This window comes from Anopheles maculipalpis, chromosome 3RL (assembly GCF_943734695.1).
Source record: "Anopheles maculipalpis chromosome 3RL, idAnoMacuDA_375_x, whole genome shotgun sequence".
NCBI classification, from domain to species: domain Eukaryota; kingdom Metazoa; phylum Arthropoda; class Insecta; order Diptera; family Culicidae; genus Anopheles; species Anopheles maculipalpis.
In genome coordinates this window covers 30,672,015-30,693,717 of record NC_064872.1, presented here as the reverse complement: position 1 = coordinate 30,693,717, position 21,703 = coordinate 30,672,015, and the positions used below count along the sequence as shown (strand labels likewise).

The following is a 21,703-nucleotide window of genomic DNA, read 5'->3' as shown; positions in this document are numbered from 1 at the left end:
CCTTATATTGGCTTTCCTTCAACGGGGCCCCATCATGAACATCAGTGACCCCGGATATGAATACGGCGATAAGAAGCTGTTACTGCGCACGGGCCCCTGATCCAAGGCTGCTTTCGTGGTCCTAGGCTAATCCGCCCACATCCATCTGAACCTCTATCGTATTGAATCTATTTTTTATCTATTTATATTATATTATTCCAGCTAACCGCCGTATTGTCAGCGCTGTTCAAACTAGTGATGGGAAAAACGAAATAAGTGGAACCAGTTCCGGAGCCAAATCCGGAGTTCCTGGTTGAAATCGGTACCGTGAGTGCGCTCCGTAGCGCTCATTACTAGTTCACACGATATAGATGGTAGGGGCCTTTTAGCCCTACCATCCTTTCCGCGCATTCTGAAACATATTGGATAAAAACCCTACTTAGAATTTTCTTCTCAAATACGGCTGAAAGGATATTCAAGGGAAAGGTTCAGGGGAAAGCAGAATCAACGTAACGTAAGTGAGTACAGGTAAAAACAGGATTAAGAAGTTTCCAACTCCATGTTACGAGTGATTCTGACTGGCGGCAGATTCACAAGGCAAAGTGAATTTTCCATCCTATTTTCATTCTAACAAGCCTGGTAAACTTGACCAAGATTCCAAAAGTGCTCATGTGATAACATTTCATAAAAGCTATCAGGAAGAGTCAAGATTAAGTTATCAAAAATGATACAATTTGATGATGCCCCACGTTGACTGTGCGCTACTGTATCTGCATCCAAATGTGCTCTAAATTTTAAACAATTCAGATTGTACTCACACCAAAATCCGTTACCTTCAGTAACGCCATTGCTAAGTCAACCCAGCATCAAAAGATCTGCCCTGCCTGATCAGTGCATACGTTTCGCTTGAAGTCGATGGTAGTACCGCACCGTTTACCATTCAATTAACCCACAATGGCGACAGAAGTGGCCGAGACCAAGCCGATGGTTTCCAAAAAGCTCACCTACGCCGATGAAGAAACCGACCCAGACGCAATTGCAAAAGGACCACCCACAGCGACGATCGACCATCAGGATGATAATCGGGATAACGAGGTAGGAAAGGCGAACAAAAAATCATACGAGCAAATGATCATCGACACGATCACCGAGAATGATCCGCACCGTAAGGGCCTATCGTTTGTGTCGATTAAAAAAACGATCAAAGGCAAGTACACGATCGAGGGGGAAATAAGTACATACGTGAAGAAAGCGTTCGAAAAGCTTACCAGCAAGGAAATTGTTGAGCGTGTGTCGGGTAGGACTGGCATGAATGGAAGCATCCGCTTTACCAAAGCTTATACTGAGGATGTAAGGAAGCAGCAGAAGCTTGCCGCAAAGCCGAAACCAGCTGCCAAGAAGACCCAGAAAACCCCTAAGCCTCAGAAGCCGGTAAAGGATAAAAACAACAACGAGAAGAAAGCGGATAACAAAGTGACTGGCAAGGTAGGGCAACCAGCGCCACATACTAAGCTCAACACGAAGAAAACCGCCATAACGAAAACGAAACTGGCCCGATCCGGCGGTAAGGTGCGGCTATCGATCGTTACGCCAGACGCTAGTATAAAGAGCGTTGCAAAGGCAAAGCTGAACGCATTCAAGACGACTGCCGGGACTAAAACGGGCAAGAAAAAAGACCAGAAGCAGGGGGATGCTGCTGATGCTACGAATCGGAAACTTGTAAGGGAACGCACTGAACGCAAGAAGCTGTAACGAGTGTAGGCAATAGAAAAAATCGAATTTTTGACAATATTTTAAGTTAATTATTTTGTATGTTTGTCTTATTTCATTGTGTGCTTATTTAACGATGTGCTGATAATATAATAAAAATAAACGATTTTTAAAAGGATCTATACTTTTGAAAAAAGACACATTTTTCTTGAACGACCGATTGAGTACATTTATTACGGAAGCTTTCCCATTCATAGAACGTTACAAGTACTTAAAAGATAAGATTGATTTCGATCATAATGACAAATGGATTGTTAATAAGAACCTGTTTGTGTGTTTTTCATCAACTTTTTTAGTCGCCTTACCATACTTAACTAATCCAACATGATCAGATCATCATCATCATCTGCCGGTTGCGAAGTGGATGCCACTTTCACCTTCTTGGTAGCTGGTTCATCCTCTTCCGGTGCGTGCTTTCGTTTCTCCACGCTCGCCTTGCTCGTGGATGCCTCCGAGGTGGATGGACGGCCTTCAACATTCTGCTCCTCTTCCTCCTCGACTATGTACAGATCATCGTCACTATCTTGAACCTGGGTAGGTTTCTTACCATTCGCCGACCCGTTAACACCTTTCGATGTCGATGGTTGTGGGGCATCATCGTCTGCAGAAGAAGGTCCAGCCGTCGATTGTGTGGTTTCGTCTTCCGCTTCCTTCGGTTTCAACGATTCCACATCGGCAACGATCTCGAAAGGTGCCTCCTCACGGCCCGGATCCTTGTGCAGTACCGTAATGCTCAGTTCGTAGTTTTGAAGGAAATCGTCCACCTTCAAGATGCACCCATCCACAATCTTCATCTCCTCTAGTGTTTTAGTGTTGTTGCAATCGGTTTCTCCCTCTTCAGAAGAAATTACGATCGAATTTGCACCATCCAGCGTCACATCCGGACTGATCATATTGAGTACTTTGATCAGTATATCGTCACGCAGTTCACGCACCGTCAGCTTTTTTGTGTCGAGCTTCAGAACGACCTCCGGTTTGGCGGCACAAACGTAACATTTCGGGTTCGGTGGAATGATGATTTTTTCCGATACGATGAAATGGTTGCGATGATTTACGCGAAGTCGTACGTAGACTGTTTTGCACTTTTCAAACTCTTGCTGTAGCACACGGAACGCGCGCATGACGACAATGCCGGCTGTGATGGCGTTAGTAGTTGCGATCGCTGGTATAATGTTGCCGGCCATAGCTGTAAAACAGACCAGAGGAAATCGTTAATAAATCTTTCCTCGATACATTTACACGCTAAAAGCGCTTGTAAACGAACTCTTGCATGTTTCACTCATTTGAAACATTCATTACAGTTAACTGAAAGTTTTTGATCCCGGGGTTTTCATAAGGAAGAGGGCCACGAGAGATTTCAAAACGAAAATTTCGGGTTCTCATGAGTGTTCATGAAATTTACTCGCTTCAAGATCGCTTTTTGGGAACCTTGAGAAATTAGGTGTAAACTTATATTTAATTTCGAACCGACACTTTCTGGGAATGTCGAAAATTTGTGTTCGTGAAATTTACTCGCTTCGAGATCGCTTTTTGGCAACATTGAGAAATCAGTTGCAAACTTACACTTAATTTCGAACCGACTCTTTCTGGGAATGTCGAAAATTTGTGCCCGAATATTGGCACACGCGGCCACAAAGTCCATCGCATCCTTATCGTCCTTATCCCACACGAGATGATCCCCGTCCGGTAGTTTACCGAGTGCGGCTTCCAGCGCTTTAATACTTTCGCCAAACAGCTTTGCCGACTGTGCCATACTAAGCACCTTCTGATCCCGTGCAACACTATCCACGATGGCATCTTCCTCCTTGGCGTCTTCTTGCACAGTATCCCACTTAGCAGGTTTGGGTGGATTGCGATTCTTCCACAGATTCGACATGGTTAGCAGATACTTGATATCGTCGAAGAACAGTTTGTTAAAAACCTTTTCCGCATCGTACTGACATTCCTTTGCCCAGGTGCGCGTATTAACACGATCAACGTTGCCCTTTTCGTTTGCTTCCTTGTCGAGCGCTGCCTTACCAACCTCGGCACCGGCTTCCGGATCAGCCGTATCCGGGGAAACGTCTTCATCTTCGGCACTCTCACCAAACAATTGACTGCAAATAAACGTGTGTTCTTATTCATTCTCACTCTACCTTCCCCCAGCGACAACTTACTTGAACAGATGCTTCGCCCAAACGATGCAGTGAATCGGTTCGGATGGTGTGTTTCGAATTGTACAGCCCGGGAATGTTTTCTGGGCCGCCTGCGGGCTACACTCGTAGCACGGTGTGAGACCACGCTTGATCAGCTCGACCTGACCGTTGTATCCGGCGGTACCCGATTCGATCAGCGGAACATCGGCCGTCAGGCACAGCCGATTGACATGGCTACGCGCGGCACGATTATCCAGCGCGTTCAGCACAATCGAGAATCGTTGAAAGAAATTTACGCCATAACTATTGCTAAAAAGGAATATTTTAATGCGATGAATTATAAATCTTATGAACGTCTAAATAGCACTCATACATACGTCGTAATACTATCATGGTATGCTTTTATGTTGGCGTTCGGATTGAACGTGAGCGCACTTTCCCGAGCAACGTTTGCCTTGGATTTTCCGACATGCTCCTTGTGGAACAAAAATTGACGATTAAGATTGCTCACGTCAATCGTATCCAGATCAATCTACAAAAAAGTTTACAATACGATGTATGATGAAAATGATGATGCATCGCAGAAATAGAATTTAAGGTTATGTTTCTAAATGACGCTCAGCAGGGGAGGAAGGGACATTTTATCAGCATGCACTGTACTTACGATCTCTATATCCTCGAATCCTGTTAGTACAAGGTTTTTCAATATTTCACACCCTATTCCACCGGCACCGACAACCAGCACCTTCGATTCTCTTATTTTCTGCTGCAAACCCGACTCGAGAACGCCATCAATTTGGGCAGCCATATTTTCTCCCGGTGCTTCAACTATGTCTGCGGATAGATCGAGATACAAATGCATGTACAATTAGCAGCCCACTTTCTACACAACACTAGCCAAAGGCGATCGTGAATTACACTACAATAGATAGTTTAACTTACAGTAAAACGCACTTTTGTTCACAAACCGGGGAACATAAATTAACACCAACACAAAACAGCGTTCTGCTTATATTTGTTTTCTTGCTTTCTTTTTTTTGCCCCCACAAACCGCTTGTTGACATTTTGACAGCGGCCAATGTCAAACAGCTTTTGACAGCAAACAATTTTAAATGCTTTTTTCCCACGTACCCAGGGGACAGTTGGTTTGGAGCTGATTAAGAAAATACTTCTGGAATGCCGTTCAAATGTAACAGCTTGAATAATAAAATATCGTTAAAAAATATTGTACAATAATAATAAAGCGCACTGCTAATGAATCGAATCGATCAACTGCAATGAAACTTGCAGTTTAGTGCATTTGCAGCCTTACCGTTCATGAAACTATTCAATGTTTCTGCTGTGTGTCGGTCTCAACTCCCGCGGACACGTTTTTTAGAAATATTTAATGCACCCATCCCAACAACTCCGCAAAAAACGGCATCGTTTTCATCATTTGCAACCAACTACCAACATTCGACAACAATCAAATTCCGTAAATTATCCAGCCATTCAATTTCATGGTTGTTTACAATTTCATGCGCATGTGCGTGGAAAGTGCAAACACACACAAAAAAAGCGTCGTTCGTTGTTCGGGACAACTCGCAACTGATAAGCGAAACGGAAGTGATAAGGGGAAGGGTGGCAGCAGTACCCGGAGGAGGAGGGCCCCGAGAAGAAATGCCGACAACGCAAACGCAGACCCTTTTTGAAAGGCATCTGGGAAAGAAACGTGCAATGAGTCAGGCGAGGTGGTAACCGTAAACTTATCAGCGGCAGCACCGAATTCCAGCATCATTTGACGACAGTGCGTTGGCACAGCGAACGGGGAAAGATTATTGATTTCAGGCGATGTGATGATGTGTGGACATCAAATGAAAAAATAGAGTTGAATTGTGGCTAGCTGAGAGGTGCCTCCGTGTAGGTAATTGTTGTTCGTTTTGTGAGGTGAACCGAACCCCGGTGAAAACGTGATTTTCACGGATTTAATAGTTAGTTTGCTCCTGAAAGATTGTCTAACAGGGGAGTGCGTTTGTGCTTGTATGTGTCTTTTGGAATTTATGTGGCAATAGTGTAAAAAAAAACCATGCTGAAACAGGAAAATCTGGCCGCTAATTTTTGCGGTCTACTATCCGTGAACGGAAACAAGGGTACTTTTACCGAAAAAATATGTATCCAATCTATTTAGCTCTTTCACTGACAATTTTCTCCTACTTTTTTCCAGATGTAGCAATAGAATGGCGTATACTAGGAAAGGAACAGGATAGCTCTTTGCTCGCTAGCTGGGTATCGTTTGATCCTAAAATAGGACGAGATGAACAGCGAACCAATGTGGGCATTTATATGGCAAAAAACAAAACGTTCGAAGTGCTGTACACCTTCCCGGGCAGGGAAAACGTTATTCAGGCTTCGGTCAACCTAACCCACACCCTACTGCTCTACGTAACGAAGGAAATCAAGCAGGACGAATCTGGTCGCAACTGTGACATTTACCGGGCATTTTTGGTTGAGGTGCGTCCCAAGGTGGAATCGGTACGAGCACATCTACTGGTTGAAGTGGATCGTAACCGGCAGGTAATGGCTACATTCCTGTGGCGCAAGTTATCCACCTTCGAGAAGAATTATCAGGACAAATTTCTGCTTCTGGTACACCATGAGCACGTGCTGCTGTATACAGCAACGTTGAGGAAAGTTGAACTGTCAGAAACCGGAAGCTACGAGCATGAGCTCGCTCCTAGCGGCAGTAGTAGCAGGATTGATTACACTAACCCAAATGCCTGGGAATTAGATCGGGAAGTAATGAAAAATGAAACACTAACGAAAGCGTTCATATGGGCACAGTGGGACCCGACCGTACAAGCATTGTACTACATACACCTCAAACCAACGACAAGAACTATCTTCGAAAAGGAGGACGAGACGTCCGGTGAACATGGAGAAGCATCCAAGCGTCTCCAACCGACTCTATCCGCGTTCCAATTTCACGATGATCTACCAACCGAGACGGTTCTAAACATACCGCTCAATCTGCCCAAAATTCCTTCCTCCAGCAGTGAGGACATTTACGAGGATGATACAGTCCCGCTAAGGATACACGATTCCTCGCTTAATCTGATCATAGTAAGCGACGAGTCCGGGATGCTTTTCGTCTGCCACTACTATCTGTATCAACCGATCAAGCAGCAGGAAGAGGAAATGCAGTCCAACGGTACGGCGCAAAACATTTTTGACGTCCATTTCGCTTACTCGGTAACGATCCTGCATCACGGATGTGTGATACACTGCGTAATACCGGGCATACCGTGGGAGAAGGCAAAGCTGATGAAGCCAACCTTTACGCTGCACGGCGATCATCATGTGCTAGTGTTTCAGGCCGATCTTTTTATGCATCTGCTCGATGTAGGCCTTTCGCATGAACCTTCGTGCCATATTGTGTGTGCACCATTTACCCGGGCACCGATAACGCAGCTGGTGCCGTGCTTTGCGACCAACAACATTTGCTACGATTCGGCAACGTTGGATCTGATCTCGATAACGATCCCGAAGTCACATTTGATCGATGCATTTCGGAACGATACGTCGATCGATAATCGGCTTGCAATCGTGCACTACTTTTTGGCCCATTCGAGTGGAGGTGATATTATTGAAATCTTTTCGGAGGTAAGTTGTGGATCTTTTTTTAACGGTTTTTCTGTGGGATTTTCCAGAGGTTTTGAAAGGTTTTCTCGATAGATAGTGACTTAGTAGGTCTTTAAAACAAAAAGAAGCAGAAACCTGGGATTTTTTCGTTTGTTTCAAGAATATTTTACGATAAACCTTACTGTCACGCTACCTTACTGAAGTATAAAGGATAGTCACCCTGCCATTAGTATTTATACAACTACGGAAAGCTTTGGAAGTACATTTATACACGGATAAGTGTTCGCGATTCGGAAGAATCGAAGATTCAATCCCTACGAAGATTCCAATCGGATTGGATCCTAATTAAATTATCTATCCGATTGGTGTTCTATTAGGATCCGCAACGATTCGGATTTCATTGGCATTCGATCCGATTCAGATTCCATTGGAATTCGATCAAATTCGGAATCCATTACTATACGATCCATTATACATATATCCATTGGGATTAAAACGATTGGATCCCATCCGATTCGAATAGAACTCTTTCCAATTTATTTATTTATTTTTTTAATTTACATTATATTATTACAAATACAATGTAATATGATTGAATTTCTAGTACCAAACCGCCGAAACCTTCAGAAAACCTCAGGACGCAACCAAAGACCTCCTGTAATATTTTACAACATTCTACAATTATTACAGATATTAAGCATCATCATGGAACGTCCGCTCCACCTAGACACGGTACCCCTTTTAAAAGAAGCCCTCGTTGCCGGTACATATGCATCCGCCAAAAAGGGTCTCACCCACGATCAGCTAGCCCTGTTCCGTTTGCTGCCACTAACCACCTGCAGCACGGCCAAACCAATCGAGGCCAAAGTGGGCAAACTTAACGTTGGTCTTTCACACGAAACCCTTTACAACACGTCAATGATGTTGCTTTCACCACAGCAACGACTTTCCCCGTTTCGTAAAGACATCTGGACACAGTTGTGGGATCGGCTAAGCGATAATGGTGGCACAAGCAAGGAACGGCCCCGCTTCCATCAGGACCAGGTGCGTGAAAAGCTAATGTACTCGCTCGCTTGCTACCAACCGGAAGCACTTTCCCGCTGCACAACGCCAATGTCACCGGCCAATCCGATTGGTGGTGGATCGTTCGGTGTGGAGTTTGGTCCGGGCGGTGGCAGTACGGCCAGTGTACGGGCCCGGTTACAGAATGATCTCCCGTTTGCCGAAACGGAAGCCTGTACGGCCAACAAGCAGGAGCTGGTGCTGAACGTGAATTTGCGCGAACTGAGCATGCATTTGGTAAAGCACAGCGTCAAGGAGGTGACCGGCTTCCGATGGCTGAAGAACGCTTTTTACGATACGAATCCAGCTACCTCGCATGTGCACGCGGTCGCCACGCGGTACGTTACCGCCCAGCTGGAACAATCACGTGCGCTCTGTGTTCTGGTGTGTCGTACGGCTGGGCTCGATCATGCCCTTGCGATCGATGGTACCGAAAGCCGTGGATTTGCGTTGATCGATCAGCTCGAGCGTTCGCTGCAGGTACGGCTGTTTGCAATGCTAGAACGGTACTGTTTGGCGGTGGAAACGTTGGCTTTTCCATTGCCTTTAGGGTTTTGCTCGTTCTTTTCGTATCTGGGCTATCGGGCATTGTCGTTCGACAGCTTCATGCAGTACGTGGAACATCACGTGTTTGAGCTACAGATCGACGTGGTAAAGGTGATCTTTGCGGACATCGAGGATACGCAGGATGGCATACGGCAGAAGCTGAACTTGCTGATGATACTGCCAAGATCGAGAGCGCGGAGATTGTTGAACGGCTGGAATCATCCAGTGAGTGCGATGCTACGGGGACGTGAACATGCGATGAACATCCTGTCCGGAAACTCGGTACATCCACGCGGTTCGGCACATCACAAAAAGCGGGACTATCAACCGAAAGGTAGAGCGAAGAGGAAACGTGTATTTTCACGATTTTGTAGCTTGTTATGAATGTTATGAAGGGAGCGGCCCGGTGGGGAAAACTCCGGTACCGGGGTACAAATCCCATCCGGTCCGTTCCCCCGTAGTCCAAGTCCTTTGGTCCCCGTAGACCCAAGAAGAAGTATGAATGTTTTATTCCAAGTGTTTTCTGTGTGAGTGATGTGCGCAGAATTTGAATTTTATTATTCATTGTCCTTGTTTCCTGTTTTGTCCTCCATGTGTCTTTACTGTAAGTTTCTGTTCCAGTGCCATTTTCATACTTTATTTTATTTATTTTCCCTTCTTTTGCTTCCAGTTTCCGCATGCTTTAGTAACTGTTGCGAGCGTATGTTTGCTTTCCTTGCTTGTGGCACACATTCACCAGCTAAAGATCGCTTCTCATCCTCACTATTACCGCATGCCAACCGTTCCATTCGCAAACCACCATCCTTACATTCCTCATCCTCGGAAATCTGTTTCTCGCCCGCCTCGTCATCCGAACTGCTCGATCAGATGGAAAATTCATCCCGTTCCCGCAACCTGCGTACTTACGCTAGCTTAAACGCACTCCGACTGGTAACCTCGCCTTCATCGCTCGTTGATCTGGAGGCGGGATTAACTGGAAGTGGCAGTGATCGTGATGGCAAGGAGCGCGCGGTTCAGCGGCTTCGCTGTACCTCATCGACATCCTCGTTTCTGATGCAACTGTGTCGTGATACGCCGGACAAAATCGTCCGCCTAACGAGACGCGATGTGGCCACGGAACGAAGGGCACGAGTAGATTCATCCCGCACAACGGCTTTGGTGTTTGGTGTGGGGTACCTAATTCTGGCCAGTACGATCGTTACGGTGGTTGTGTTTGTTATGCTCGATTATCGTGTTGCAATTTCCGTCGCTCGGTATATGCAGATGTTTCGAATGCTTTTTTAAAACCCTTGCATGTTTTAAGTTTTTTTTTAATTAATTTCATCTTTTTTGTTATGTTTTGCATATTCTGTTTTTGTTGTTCTTTCATTTCATATTGCAATAGAGCGTCCATTTTCTTTACTCCGTATTAACTCTCGTATAATCTCTCATATTTGTTTTTTTCCTGTGCGTAATTTTGTTTTAGATCTCAGCCAAGGGTTAGGAGCTGCCCAGAAGCTTCAGCAACCGTTGGACAATTTTCTCGACCTGCTGACTGCCAAAGCTAACCTCAACGAACTTGACTTTAATCTGTTAATTGAAACCACGCTAACGTCGGTCGAAAACTTCCACGTTTAAGGGAAGATTCGATGCCGATGGAAAAATCAATAGAATGGCGTCTCCTGGTTTATTCTTACAGGTTGTTTCTGTATGAGATAGGGACAAACTGACGGGAAGAATTGAATCTGTGGTTCCACATTGCCGGGTTAGCAGTAGATGCAATAAACATAAAATAACGCAAGCAATTACCGTAGGATTCTGTTGCGATTTGATTTATTCTAGACAAACGTTGTTTCTACACTTCGCTATCGATCGTTTGCTAGTTAGCGATCAATGGGCTGTTATCCAATCTTACAATCATTCCAGTCTTTTTCACTTATCAAGAGGATTTAACTTCTAAGACAAGACTTTCTCGTAAAAGGGACTCGTCGTCTAAGTTATTGGATCTCTAAGGGTAGACATATGTAATAGAAGAGGCGGCTTCGTCGGCCAAGCTTCATCTATCAAGTGATCTCCGTAATGTTTCCAAGGGATCTAGTCTAGAGAGAGGGCCCACGTAGTCCAAAAGGCCTCAACTACCACACGACCTTGGAGTTGGAGAGCTTTAGTAAGAGAACTTGTCGAACAGGGGAACAAATCGCAAGAGACTCGCTTTTTCAAATTTATGAAAAACCTAGTAGAATCAGTCTTAGTAGAAAATAGGAAGTAGCATTAATCTATGCGACAAAACATCATTATACCAAGCCTCCCCTACGGTTTATGCCAGTTACAACACTCTAAACAGCACAAAAGATACTCACTCACATTTCTAATCTCAGCCAAAAGTGGCTAAAAGACTGATACGTACAGTCACCATTTCTAACGCTGTCAAAATAATCACAAAAATAATAGAAACCATTTTGAGTCAGTCACTTTGATGCTTCTCTTTATTTCGTACTATTTTATCAGCATAATTTTGATGTACAAAATGTTGTGTTTGTTTTAAACTAAAGCAACAATAAAGCTTAACTTAAATCGCCAAAAAATATTAAGAAATTTTCGAAAAAGACTAAATGAAACACACGTTGTTCGTAATCTTCAATAGAATCCTAAATAGTAAAGACTTCAAATAAAAATTGAATTATTCACGGGAAAATATCACCAAACTTCGTTTTTGATTACGGTTCACTTTCGTATTGAGCCTTTTTATGTGTGAAACGGTGAACATAATGTATTTCTACATTTATATGGCCTGGCTTAATTTACAGAGTATCCACACTTTCCCAGATATTTGTGGAAAACCCATGTGAATGAAAGCGTAAACAAGAAACTTCTTCATACCCTGCGCATCATTAATATGGTAAACAGTACATTATACCTCTATAACATTAACATTTTCCGTCTAATTAATTTTGGTCCTATTGTTTGTCGAGTGCCGTAAAAGCTCCGTACAAAAATAAGCATCCTGCTCGTCGTTCTTTATCAAGCAATTTATCACAATATGTGTACCGCTACGCCATCAACCTTCATTTCAATGACCAAAAGTACACCTTTTCACTTGTATAACTAATTACCCCTGGTAGGCCATACATTTTGTATGGGAGTTTGCATTTGCCCGGATAATATAAACATTTAAAATAGTATGATCTATATGAGATTTTTGAAGTCATATTTCAATTTTACTATTCTCCACAAAAAAAGCCTTACATAAGAAAATTTTACGGTTGATTCAAACAAAATTAATAAGTTTTATAACTCATGGTTAGTCAATTTTCAATTAAAAACTCGGGTCAGCGAAGAACAGCTTATTTTTAGATGCAAGGATATTACAACTTTAGTAGTGAAAAGTAAAAGGAAGAAGATTTTTAAAAATTTCCAACAAAATTGTTATTAGCTCGTCAGAAAGATGAATACTAAAATGAATACGAAAGAGATCCTCTTTCTTGAAAATTTCATGCAAATACGACGAGCAGATCATAAGATACAATCTATGTAATACGACAAAATACAATCACCCATACAAAATATATGACCAAATCCACTCGGGTAGGTGGCTATAGAAAATAGAGGTATAAATTGAAAATTAAATTAAAATTATTTCTTATTGTTCAAGTTGTAATCAAATTGTTTTTCTTGGCATTCCAAAAGTCCAAAAGGTAGGAAGTCATTGAAAAAAAGGTTAAATGCGTTGTGTGCGTATAAAGATTGATTATCATATTTACCTTTGGTTACACGTTACACTGCCAAGAAGGCACTAAACCGTACTCTTCTTTCTAAAGCTCTAACCAGCCCATCTATTAGCTTCGAAGGGATGAATTGCCCGACGGAAGCTGCGTATTATCGCACGGTATCCACTGCTGCTGCGACGAATCCAGCCCATCCGGTTCCTGCTGATTAGCACGTGGCGAGCGCCGTTTAATCGCAAACTCTCGCAAAAACACATGCATCGCGGCCAGAAGTACAAAAAATGCGGCAAAAACTATTCCAACGATGACCCACGGTGAAATGTGGCTCGGTTCACGATAAATCCCGGCCACATGGGACGATTCACTCAGTTCCGCTTCCGTCGATTTGCCCACCGGTATGATGCGGCTGTTATCGTTTGTGCTACCAGAAATGATTAACGATTGTTCGCGAGTAATCTTCGCGGGGAGACTAAACCCTTCCGAAGCGACACTGATCTTCGATCCGCCCAGCTGTGGCACGTACTGTAGCAATACGTCTAACGAGCGTACGTGACACATACGGAGCAGCTTCAGCATCCCAACACCGTGCAACGTAAGCGCTTGCTGACGATTGCCTGCATACTGTACGGTAATGACGGTAAAGTTGGGCATCACGTAAATCCAAACGTTCGGATCGGCCAACTGTATCCAGAGCTGGTTCCGTAGCTGTACACGGGACAGCCGACAGTCCGAATCACGCTCGGTGGCATTAAAATACGTTGCCACGATGCAATCGTCAGTGGTGGAAAGGTTTCGCATAAGGTGATGAACGTTGCAAAGCGTAAAATCGGTCAGATGTGTACACTGCTGTTTGTACTCGCCGTACGTCATCACCATGCCGGTGTGAGAAGTCGCATTAAACGCCATAATATCGCGCTCAAGCACGAACAGCTTCATAATCCCATCGGACAGCATCGGTACACTCGTTCCCTTGAGCGTTCGGTACACCAAACGATTGCAGAGCGGTATCATTATATTCACCACCACCTGGCATCCATCGACGTTTGCGATCACCTTCGACAGTGGATACAGTTTAAGCATTTCCCGTAACTTCAACTCTACCGGAAAGGTAAACTCTTCAGGCAGAAATTGGTGTGCCTTCTGCAACTCCGCCAGTAGCTGCGTTGGCGTGATAATGCTATCGCTCAAACTCATCGACGTGGTAGTCTGTAGCAGCTGCAGGAAGAGATTTTTCTTCGCAATGATCTTGTTCAGCAAAATGTCCATCAGCAGCAGCTGTCCTTCGCGCGTGAAATCGATCGTATTGGGCCGTTTCGGATTGACCTGGAACGTGTTTCCGGACAGTACGGCCAACGCTTCGTTGGTGGTGTTGTAGAACATCTTGAGCGAGGATGACTCAATCGTGAGCTGATGATTCACCGCATCGAACTTGTTGTTGATATCGCTCCTGTCCTGATCGTCCATAAGTCCAAACCAGGACCGAAAAATACCACGCTTTGCCCTGATGGATGTTGTTTTAGTGTCTTCACAAAAACTGGCCAGCAGTACGCTAAAATCGTTCAGCTCCTTTGTTAGGGCGAGAATGTTGTTGATGCCGTCGCAGTTGCCGATGCGTTTCGCTTGCATTTCCGCACAAGCTTGCAGCAGTTTCGCCACGGTGTTGTTTGCCGTGGTAATCTCATCGATAAACAGGGCGATATCGTAGTTAGCTCGTAATGTCCACGAGCTCACCTGCACTTTAATCGTTTTCAGCTCTTCGAAGTAGATTCCATCGGTGTAGAGCGGTACGTTCGACACGGGACTGTCCTGGTATGTTGGGGATGCGATGCATTGTTTAGTCACTGCTAAACAGCACACCAATGCCAGCAAACAGATGCTGGTCGTTCGAAGCATGGCTCTTTAAACGGGGCTTAGAGGGTGGAAGACGGAATTGTTTATTCTAAATGTACAAAGAACGTAATTAGGAAACAACCAAATACTGAAAAATATAAATGTAAACAATGTGATTTTTGGGAAGAAACGTCAAATACATCCGAGATGGGTTAACGTGTGATGTAAGCAGTTGCTAAGATCACTTCAGCAGAGATGTGCTTAATTCAATATTTCAATTTTGAATTTCAAAGATTTTAAAAATTCACAATACGGTGGAAAACCATTTATATATAATTTAAATAAAAAAAAAAGATTTGAAAACTTCGTTTTGTTGTCCAAGCTTCATCTTTTGAAATCTTCTGTGACCCTTACCCTATAGAGTTTAATGTAGGAAGAGTTCTCGTAGCCCAGGATGTCTTAACCAATTTACCTCATTGTACAGAGTCGGGAGTTCATAAAGTCGTACTCATAATTCTTCCCACTACAAGCCTCACGAACCCTAAATCCGCTACGACACGGTTCGTGCTGACTGCTATTTTAATGATATCAGCAAGACTAGAGATGAAAATCAAACTACTAAACCTATTCCGTTTTGGCATTACTCGATGCCGTTCTTTATTTCATCTTTTTCACATGCATCAGATGCTTCCGCAACGCTACCTGCTTGTCGCGGAACGACTTCTTTACCTTGCCCCGTACCTTATGCCGAATCATCGTAAAGTTCTTATTCTTTTGCTTTTCCCGATTTGTCTTGGAACAGTGCGGATTCATCCGATTATCCTTGTAGCCAAACTTTTCACGCCCTTCCCGACCCTTCTGTATGCTTTCCACACGCGTCTGCTTGTCCGCCTTGCGCCGCTTGTAAATCATCTCGATTGCATCGAGCTTCACAAACTCACTACGTTCCGTTTCCAGCTGACGTTTGCGGCTGTGATGCGTAAGCTGTTTCTTAACGCGTTCCTGCTCGATACGGGCAAAATCGGCATCGGTAAAGATTTTCGTCAACGCTAGCTCCTGCATTGCATCGGCCGTATTAAGCGTTTGTTCACCGGCCTGAGGCTGTTCCGTTTCAACGGGCGATGGTTCCGGTTCTGCTGCCAGACTGGCCTTGGTGACTGTGGGAATTTTCTTCGGGCGACGCTTTTTACCTCTCTGCTTTTTCGGTTTGGGTTTCTCGACAGGCTTCTCTTCCGTCTCTTCCTCCTCGCTGCTACAATCTTCCCAGTCATCTTCATCCGACTCACCATCCTCTTCCTCCTCATCTTCCTCATCCTCACTTTCATCTTCGTCCTCATCTTCTGGCTCATTCCTAGCCTTTGAAGATTTAATCATCGTAATACCCTTTTTGCTTCGTTGCTCGCGCAATACGGCATCAGTTTCATCCTCACTGCTGTTCACATCCACCCAGCCCGCTTCGTCCGAATCGTCGTCATCATCAGCATCACCCGGCACAGCATCCCCCAGGTCCGGTGCATCCTCCCGCAACAGCGCCTCCGTACCGGGAATGTAGTCCGCCGCGACGATCTCACCGTAACGCTTGGGCTTAATTTCAATGCTCGCCTCCGTCGGACGGCCACGATCCTTCTTGGCCAGCAGCGTTGGCATCTGCTCGCGGTAGAGCATTATCAGCGCCTTCGATGCCATCATTACCGACTTCTCCTTGTAGTTTTTGTACATCGTTAAATCGCGCAGCAGATCCTCGTTCATGGCCAGCGGACAGCGGACACAGATTTCACGCACCGCATTCAAACCGATCGCCATAACGTCGCTCGAGTTGCGCTCGGTGACGAAGTTATTTACCAACGTTTTTATCACCGGTTCGATGATTTCCGGTGGAATCAGTTCGTGCGAAGCCTGGGCAGCAAACTGTAGGATTCGGGTGACCTGGCGCTGATGTGGCTGAATAAATCTGCATAGGATTAGACAAAATTTTTATTAAAATCAATTATGCATAGACTGGCCAGACGGAGTTTTCAAAATATAATATAGCATTCGCGCAAATACAATTTTACTTCGATGTTGAAGGTGTATTTTCTACGCTGATCTCGTATTTAACTTAAGCATTGAAAAAGCGACTTTTAATATATGTATGGTAAAATTAAACTGACTTTTTCTCGAGACTCGGGAGAAATCGGATCTTTTCTAATGCATACGTTAGCTGAATCAGAAGCTTTTCGCAGTATTCACTTACCGGGCTATGTAAGGATAGAAGCTAAACAGAAACAGCTCGTGAATACCGATCAGCCGCGAAATAACGTCCAGATGCATCAGCTTCACCTCAAACCGCTCGTTCCCGTCCTGCAGCTGTTTGAACAGGCTTTCCGCCATTCCTTGCGGATTGTGGATCAGATGGATGGCCGAAAAGTTGAATGCCACCGGTCGCTTTTTCTTCTTCTGTGCCTGCGTGTACAGCTTTTTGGCCGCTTCTACCTTCTTCTTGCGTTTTTTCGTCTTCTTGTTCACCTTCGCTGCCATCATGATACCCTTCAGGTCAACCTCCCGATCACTGTCGTCATCATCCTCCTCCTCCTCGGCTTGCTGATCCGTACCGAGGAAAAACTTGAGCGAAGCGACCAACACCTTCGTAAGCTTCGAAAAGCAACCCACATTCGCGATCACGTTCACCGTTTTCGCATCGTTCCAGACTTGCTTCCGGTACAGCTCGATCATGATGTCAACCGACATCTTCGCTGCCTTCGGATTCGTATCCCGCAGCATTGTATACATGAAGTTTTGCAGCGTCGAGTTAAGCTTCATATCCTTCTGCTTTGCATTCATGTTTTTGATGTCGTTGATGATGTGATTCTCCAGAAAGGTGCGCAACGCTTTGTCCGGACAGCGCAGCAGCTGGAAGAACAGTTCCAGAAGATCCAGCGGTGAAATGAGGTTCTTGTTGCGGAGCAAAATCAATGCCCGGCAGAACGTGTTGCGCATCTCCGGATCGAGCGTGGTAGAGTGCGTTTTCAGCAGGTCCACCAAAGTTTGGGGGAACGTTTTCAGCTCCTCCAGATAGCACTGGGCCACCTGGGCCAGAAACATGATCGACTCGCACAGACTTTTGTTCTCCTTGTCCGGCTCGAGCCGGAAGATGTCCAGCACACTGTGGAAGTGTTGATACTGCTGCAGAAACTCATCGCGATACGATTCCGCATCGCGCTTGATAAGATTCTGTAGCTGGGGTAAATTGTCCGGCAGCTGGTTATTGTGGCGCACCATTTTTCGGCCCGAAAAGTTATACTTTTTTCCTGTGCCCGGGATGTAAACAAGCACGACCAACTCACGGACCTGACCACATGGTAAAGAAAGTTGTGCCGTCAAATGACCAAGGTTGGTATAATTTGTTTTTTTTATTATTTCAAGTTACACTTTGTAAACTTAAATAAATTATAAAATTTAAAGTTGAATTTGGTAAATTAAATTTAGAGAGCCGAGAGAGGAGAGCCGTATCCTTGCGAAAGTAAGAAAATACAAAATACTACACAAAAAAGGAAAGATAAACACCAAAAATCGGTTTTAATTATCATCTCTATCGTTGAAGCGACCTGTATAAACGTTGGCAACATAGAAAAACATCGCACAACGTCAATACGGCGTAGCGCCTGTCAAATTCACCTTTTTGGCGAATTGGTCGCCGTGTGTGTTTTTGGCTGCATTGTTGCCATTCCTTTGCACTTTTCCTAATTTTTGTTCCATATTTATCCAAACCAAACGATAGTGTGTACGGTAGCTACCGGGCCGCAAAATGCCTCCAAAGAAAGCGCCATCCACCTCGAAGAAAACGGAAACAAAGAAAAAGGAGAAAATCATCGAGGTAATGAGAATGCCGGAGACTGTCCCGCATAATCCTAGGGGATGTGCCGTTTGCATTGAATGTGGTTTTGCAATATACTAATTGCATTTTTTTTTTCCACGTACACGCCACTTCCAGGATAAAACATTCGGTTTGAAGAACAAAAAGGGTGCGAAGCAGCAAAAGTTTATTTCGCAGGTGGAAAAGCAGGTGAAGAGTGGTGGACAACATAACCTTAACCAGACGGTAAATGCCAAGAAGGAGGAGAAGGAAAAAAAGCTGAAGGAGCAGAAAGAATTGGCGAAACTGTTTAAGCCGGTCGCTACCCAGAAGCTGGAGGTTGGTGCCGATCCCAAGTCGGTACTGTGTGCGTTTTTCAAGCAGGGCACCTGTACGAAAGGGGACAAATGCAAATTTTCACACGACCCGGCAGTGGAACGTAAATCGGAGAAGCGCTCGATACACGTCGATATGCGAGATGCCGATGCGAACGATACGATTGAAAACTGGTCCGAGGAGAAGCTGGCGGAAGTGGTTGCCAAGAAGCACGGTAAAGAGAAAACGATGCCTACTACGACGATTGTAAGTATTGGTACCAGTACCAGCATCGTTTTCACTCTTGTTGCTTTAATTGCTGATCGGACTTTTCTTTATTAGATTTGCAAATACTTCCTCGATGCGGTAGAACGTTCGCTGTACGGTTGGTTCTGGGAGTGTCCCAACGGTGAAAAGTGTATTTACCGTCATGCCCTACCACCTGGTTACGTGCTGAAGAAGGACAAGAAAAAGGCCGAATCGCAGAAGGAAGAGATATCGCTGGTCGATTTGATTGAACGCGAGCGGGCTGCACTTGGGCCGAGCCAGACGCGAGTAACACTGGAATCGTTCTTGGCATGGAAAAAACGCAAGATACAGGAGAAGAAGGACCGGCTGCAGAAGGAGGAAGAGCGTAAGCTGAAGGACTTCAAGGCCGGCCGGCAGAATGGTCTATCCGGTAGGGAAATGTTCAGCTTCAATCCGGATCTGGTCGATGATGGCGTGGATGATGGTGAGGTGGCAGTGGAGTCGTACGGTCGCAACGAAGACGATGACGATGCGACCGAGTACAGGGAGCTGGATTTGAACATGCTTAGTCTGAACATCAAAGATGTAAGTTACTTATTCTGTTCAATACGGTTCCGTTAAAAAACGATTGTCCGTTTGTAATTTCAATTTTCCAGGTCGATAATACTGGCACGGTTGCTGAGTCCGATCGGTGGGAGAAGATGGCAGCGGAAGCAGCCAGTCGAACTGCGGCTGACGATGCTGCAAACGGCGATGATGATGATGAGGAGGGTGCTACCGGAACCACGGCGAACGATGCAGCACCCATCAATGAAAACCTCTTCCTCGAAGAAGACCTTGAAGGGTTGGACGATGAGCTGAGCGATGACGAGGAGGACGACGACGAAGAGGAAAATGATGGTGGGACTTCGAATGAAACGAGTGAAAAATCGTGATAAACCATCAGGGGAAAACGATTTCACACTTACCTTAGGAAAAGCGAAAAGGCACTACTTTAGCACAAGCCCCCTATTTTCTCTTCTTTCCGTACGTTGGAACAATGCTTTGTTATTGAAAAAAACCCACTCACACGAAAATCGTTTTACGAAGAAAAGTTTATGTACGTGTGTGTTTAGGAAGTTTTAATTAAAGCATAAAGTGTAATAAAGATAGCGTTTACATTTTGCTTCTGTAACTATTCAAAAATCGTGATGAAAATTTTCTTTTGGTTTTTTTTTTTTTGGTATGTATGCTATAAAACAAGTGTTATATTTATACCACAAAGTAGTAGTAGTATATATTCTTATCATTGCCAGCATTGATTTTCAAAAAAAAAACTAAATCTGTAAAAAAAAATGATTAACTAATTTTTCTTCCAATTGACCTTAACAAAATTGTTCGTACAACGAGTTAATAATGCGTACCCTTTAGCTGCATTTACGCTCTGCAAGTCATGCAAGACGCAGGGATTAAGACTTCTAGAAGGTGTAAAGCACATTTTGAATCTAAGATCGCGAGCTTTTTTTCTCCGCCTGCAATTTCGGGCAACCTTTTACCTTTTTTTTAGTCTTAAATTTTTAACCGAGATTGTGATGCGATACGGTCATTTTTGTAGAGAATATACTTAAAATATTTAAATTTAACTGGACAAGGCAGGATCGGCGTGTTTTCTATGCAAATTAATTAGTAAAGCCTATTAGAGCCACTTTTTGCCATATGTGACCCAACGGAGCAGATAAATATTATTTTGATAACATACATGTGAAACAATACTTCTAGCACGGACAATTTGTAGGCACGCACAGGATTGATGATTTTCTTAAATTAATAGTAATTTTTCGTTCAGATAATTAAAAAAAATTATCTTATTAAAACACACACACACATTATTGTTTAATTTTTGTCATTTTTGTTTACACTTTATTTTCGTTATTAATACATCAATCACAATGATTTAACAAGAAGATTAAAATAAGGGCTTACTGTAAGGGATCAGAAGACACACAACACAAGCTAAAAACAACATTAGTTACACTTTTCTTTTATTGTTTTTTTTTTTGTTTGTTTGTTTGCTTGCTTTTCCGTTTCTATCTTTCGCTCTCTGAAGCCTACACGAACGAAATCTGTTCATTTATTTAGCTTAAAGCTGTACTACACTCCGCTGTGTAGTTCAGAATCCACATCCATTTACTCGCGCGCACACACACACAGAATACGTGTGTATGATACGAATTACCGATAAAAAATATGCTGCTACCCCACTATTCTATGTATCGGTAATGTGTTCTCTGGTTGTTTTTTTGTGTAATTTTTGCTACCATTTATTCGCATCTAAAGCGTGATCATTCCCTCCCAGCGGGAAGTAGAAAGAAACATGTAATATTACACCAGATACACACACATACTCTTTCACCCTGACTCCTATACACACAACAGCACCGTACCGAGACAGAAACAACAACTTCCAAAATCCATTCTACAGGAATTACTTTTCAAAATAAAGTTCGTTCTACGTGATCCTGGGTGTCTCTATACAGCGATACATCGTGCGCATATATGCATGGCTTGTTATTATTAACACAGATTATTAAATTAATATGCATATCATGAGAAAACTTAAAACATAAAACAAGAATAACATAGACAAAACCATATCAGGTAATAAAGAACGACTTCCAATTGTG

At 43.9% G+C, this 21,703-nt stretch overlaps 6 protein-coding genes across 9 annotated transcripts in view; 2 read left to right on the top strand and 4 right to left on the bottom strand.

Moving 5' to 3' along the window:
* LOC126565533 (uncharacterized) overlaps nucleotides 1–21,225 on the bottom strand; it is a 53,303-nt gene extending 32,078 nt beyond the window's left edge. Inside the window, exon 1 of the mRNA XM_050222719.1 lies at nucleotides 21,221–21,225. The gene's annotated coding sequence lies outside the window, so the exon portion shown is untranslated. The remainder of the gene's footprint in view (nucleotides 1–21,220) is intronic.
* The window catches only part of LOC126564267 (SUMO-activating enzyme subunit 2-A), a 354,644-nt gene continuing 335,004 nt past the window's right edge, over nucleotides 2,064–21,703 (bottom strand). The window contains exons 2-7 of one of the 2 annotated variants that reach the window (XM_050221268.1): nucleotides 4,827–4,895; nucleotides 4,549–4,712; nucleotides 4,262–4,416; nucleotides 3,906–4,193; nucleotides 3,313–3,845; nucleotides 2,064–2,935 (exon numbers count right to left, since the gene is read on the bottom strand). In XM_050221268.1, coding sequence (XP_050077225.1) covers nucleotides 2,064–2,935; nucleotides 3,313–3,845; nucleotides 3,906–4,193; nucleotides 4,262–4,416; nucleotides 4,549–4,692 — 1,992 coding nt within the window. In that variant the 5' untranslated portion in view covers nucleotides 4,693–4,712; nucleotides 4,827–4,895. Of the gene's footprint in view, nucleotides 2,936–3,312; nucleotides 3,846–3,905; nucleotides 4,194–4,261; nucleotides 4,417–4,548; nucleotides 4,713–4,826; nucleotides 4,896–21,703 lie in introns of those variants that run through there. The other variant, XM_050221267.1, reaches the window with a different exon arrangement.
* LOC126563950 (protein pigeon) lies at nucleotides 5,903–10,727 on the top strand. Of its 3 annotated transcripts, XM_050220817.1 has the most exons (5): nucleotides 5,903–6,013; nucleotides 6,088–7,523; nucleotides 8,193–9,444; nucleotides 9,781–10,363; nucleotides 10,576–10,657. In XM_050220817.1, the coding sequence occupies exons 1-5, from the start codon at nucleotides 5,950–5,952 to the stop codon at nucleotides 10,655–10,657; spliced, it is 3,417 nt and encodes a 1,138-aa protein (XP_050076774.1). In that variant the 5' UTR covers nucleotides 5,903–5,949. The 3 variants fall into 3 exon arrangements, with proteins under 3 accessions (XP_050076774.1, XP_050076771.1, XP_050076772.1); XM_050220814.1 differs by lacking the exon at nucleotides 10,576–10,657 and having other exon boundaries at nucleotides 9,781–10,394; XM_050220815.1 differs by lacking the exon at nucleotides 9,781–10,363 and having other exon boundaries at nucleotides 5,948–6,013; nucleotides 10,576–10,727.
* Nucleotides 12,926–14,707, bottom strand: LOC126564393 (uncharacterized). Its single transcript, XM_050221425.1, has one exon. It carries the CDS (start codon nucleotides 14,705–14,707, stop codon nucleotides 12,926–12,928), a length of 1,782 nt encoding a protein of 593 aa, XP_050077382.1.
* On the bottom strand, nucleotides 15,302–17,989 carry LOC126564156 (protein SDA1 homolog). The gene is made up of 2 exons (XM_050221109.1): nucleotides 16,878–17,989; nucleotides 15,302–16,595 (listed from the first exon to the last, which is right to left on the bottom strand). The coding sequence occupies exons 1-2, from the start codon at nucleotides 17,900–17,902 to the stop codon at nucleotides 15,302–15,304; spliced, it is 2,319 nt and encodes a 772-aa protein (XP_050077066.1). The 5' UTR covers nucleotides 17,903–17,989.
* LOC126564733 (zinc finger CCCH domain-containing protein 15 homolog) lies at nucleotides 18,334–19,975 on the top strand. The gene is made up of 4 exons (XM_050221826.1): nucleotides 18,334–18,497; nucleotides 18,615–19,058; nucleotides 19,134–19,625; nucleotides 19,697–19,975. Exons 1-4 carry the CDS (start codon nucleotides 18,429–18,431, stop codon nucleotides 19,973–19,975), a joined length of 1,284 nt encoding a protein of 427 aa, XP_050077783.1. The 5' UTR covers nucleotides 18,334–18,428.

What these genes read in the sequence shown, in the direction of transcription:
- LOC126563950 (XM_050220817.1), top strand. Translation starts at nt 5,950, where the DNA reads ATGCTGAAACAGGAAAATCTGGCCGCTAATTTTTGCGGTCTACTATCC. An exon ending in TTATTGAAATCTTTTCGGAG is followed by an intron (nt 7,524 to 8,192) that starts GTAAGTTGTGGA and finishes CAATTATTACAG; the next exon opens with ATATTAAGCATCATCATGGA. An exon ending in GTTGCAATTTCCGTCGCTCG is followed by an intron (nt 10,364 to 10,575) that starts GTATATGCAGAT and finishes ATTTTGTTTTAG; the next exon opens with ATCTCAGCCAAGGGTTAGGA.
- LOC126564393 (XM_050221425.1), bottom strand. Translation starts at nt 14,707, where the DNA reads ATGCTTCGAACGACCAGCATCTGTTTGCTGGCATTGGTGTGCTGTTTA.
- LOC126564156 (XM_050221109.1), bottom strand. Translation starts at nt 17,902, where the DNA reads ATGGTGCGCCACAATAACCAGCTGCCGGACAATTTACCCCAGCTACAG. An exon ending in TTCTATCCTTACATAGCCCG is followed by an intron (nt 16,596 to 16,877) that starts GTAAGTGAATAC and finishes AATCCTATGCAG; the next exon opens with ATTTATTCAGCCACATCAGC.
- LOC126564733 (XM_050221826.1), top strand. Translation starts at nt 18,429, where the DNA reads ATGCCTCCAAAGAAAGCGCCATCCACCTCGAAGAAAACGGAAACAAAG. An exon ending in CGATGCCTACTACGACGATT is followed by an intron (nt 19,059 to 19,133) that starts GTAAGTATTGGT and finishes TTTCTTTATTAG; the next exon opens with ATTTGCAAATACTTCCTCGA. An exon ending in TTAGTCTGAACATCAAAGAT is followed by an intron (nt 19,626 to 19,696) that starts GTAAGTTACTTA and finishes TCAATTTTCCAG; the next exon opens with GTCGATAATACTGGCACGGT.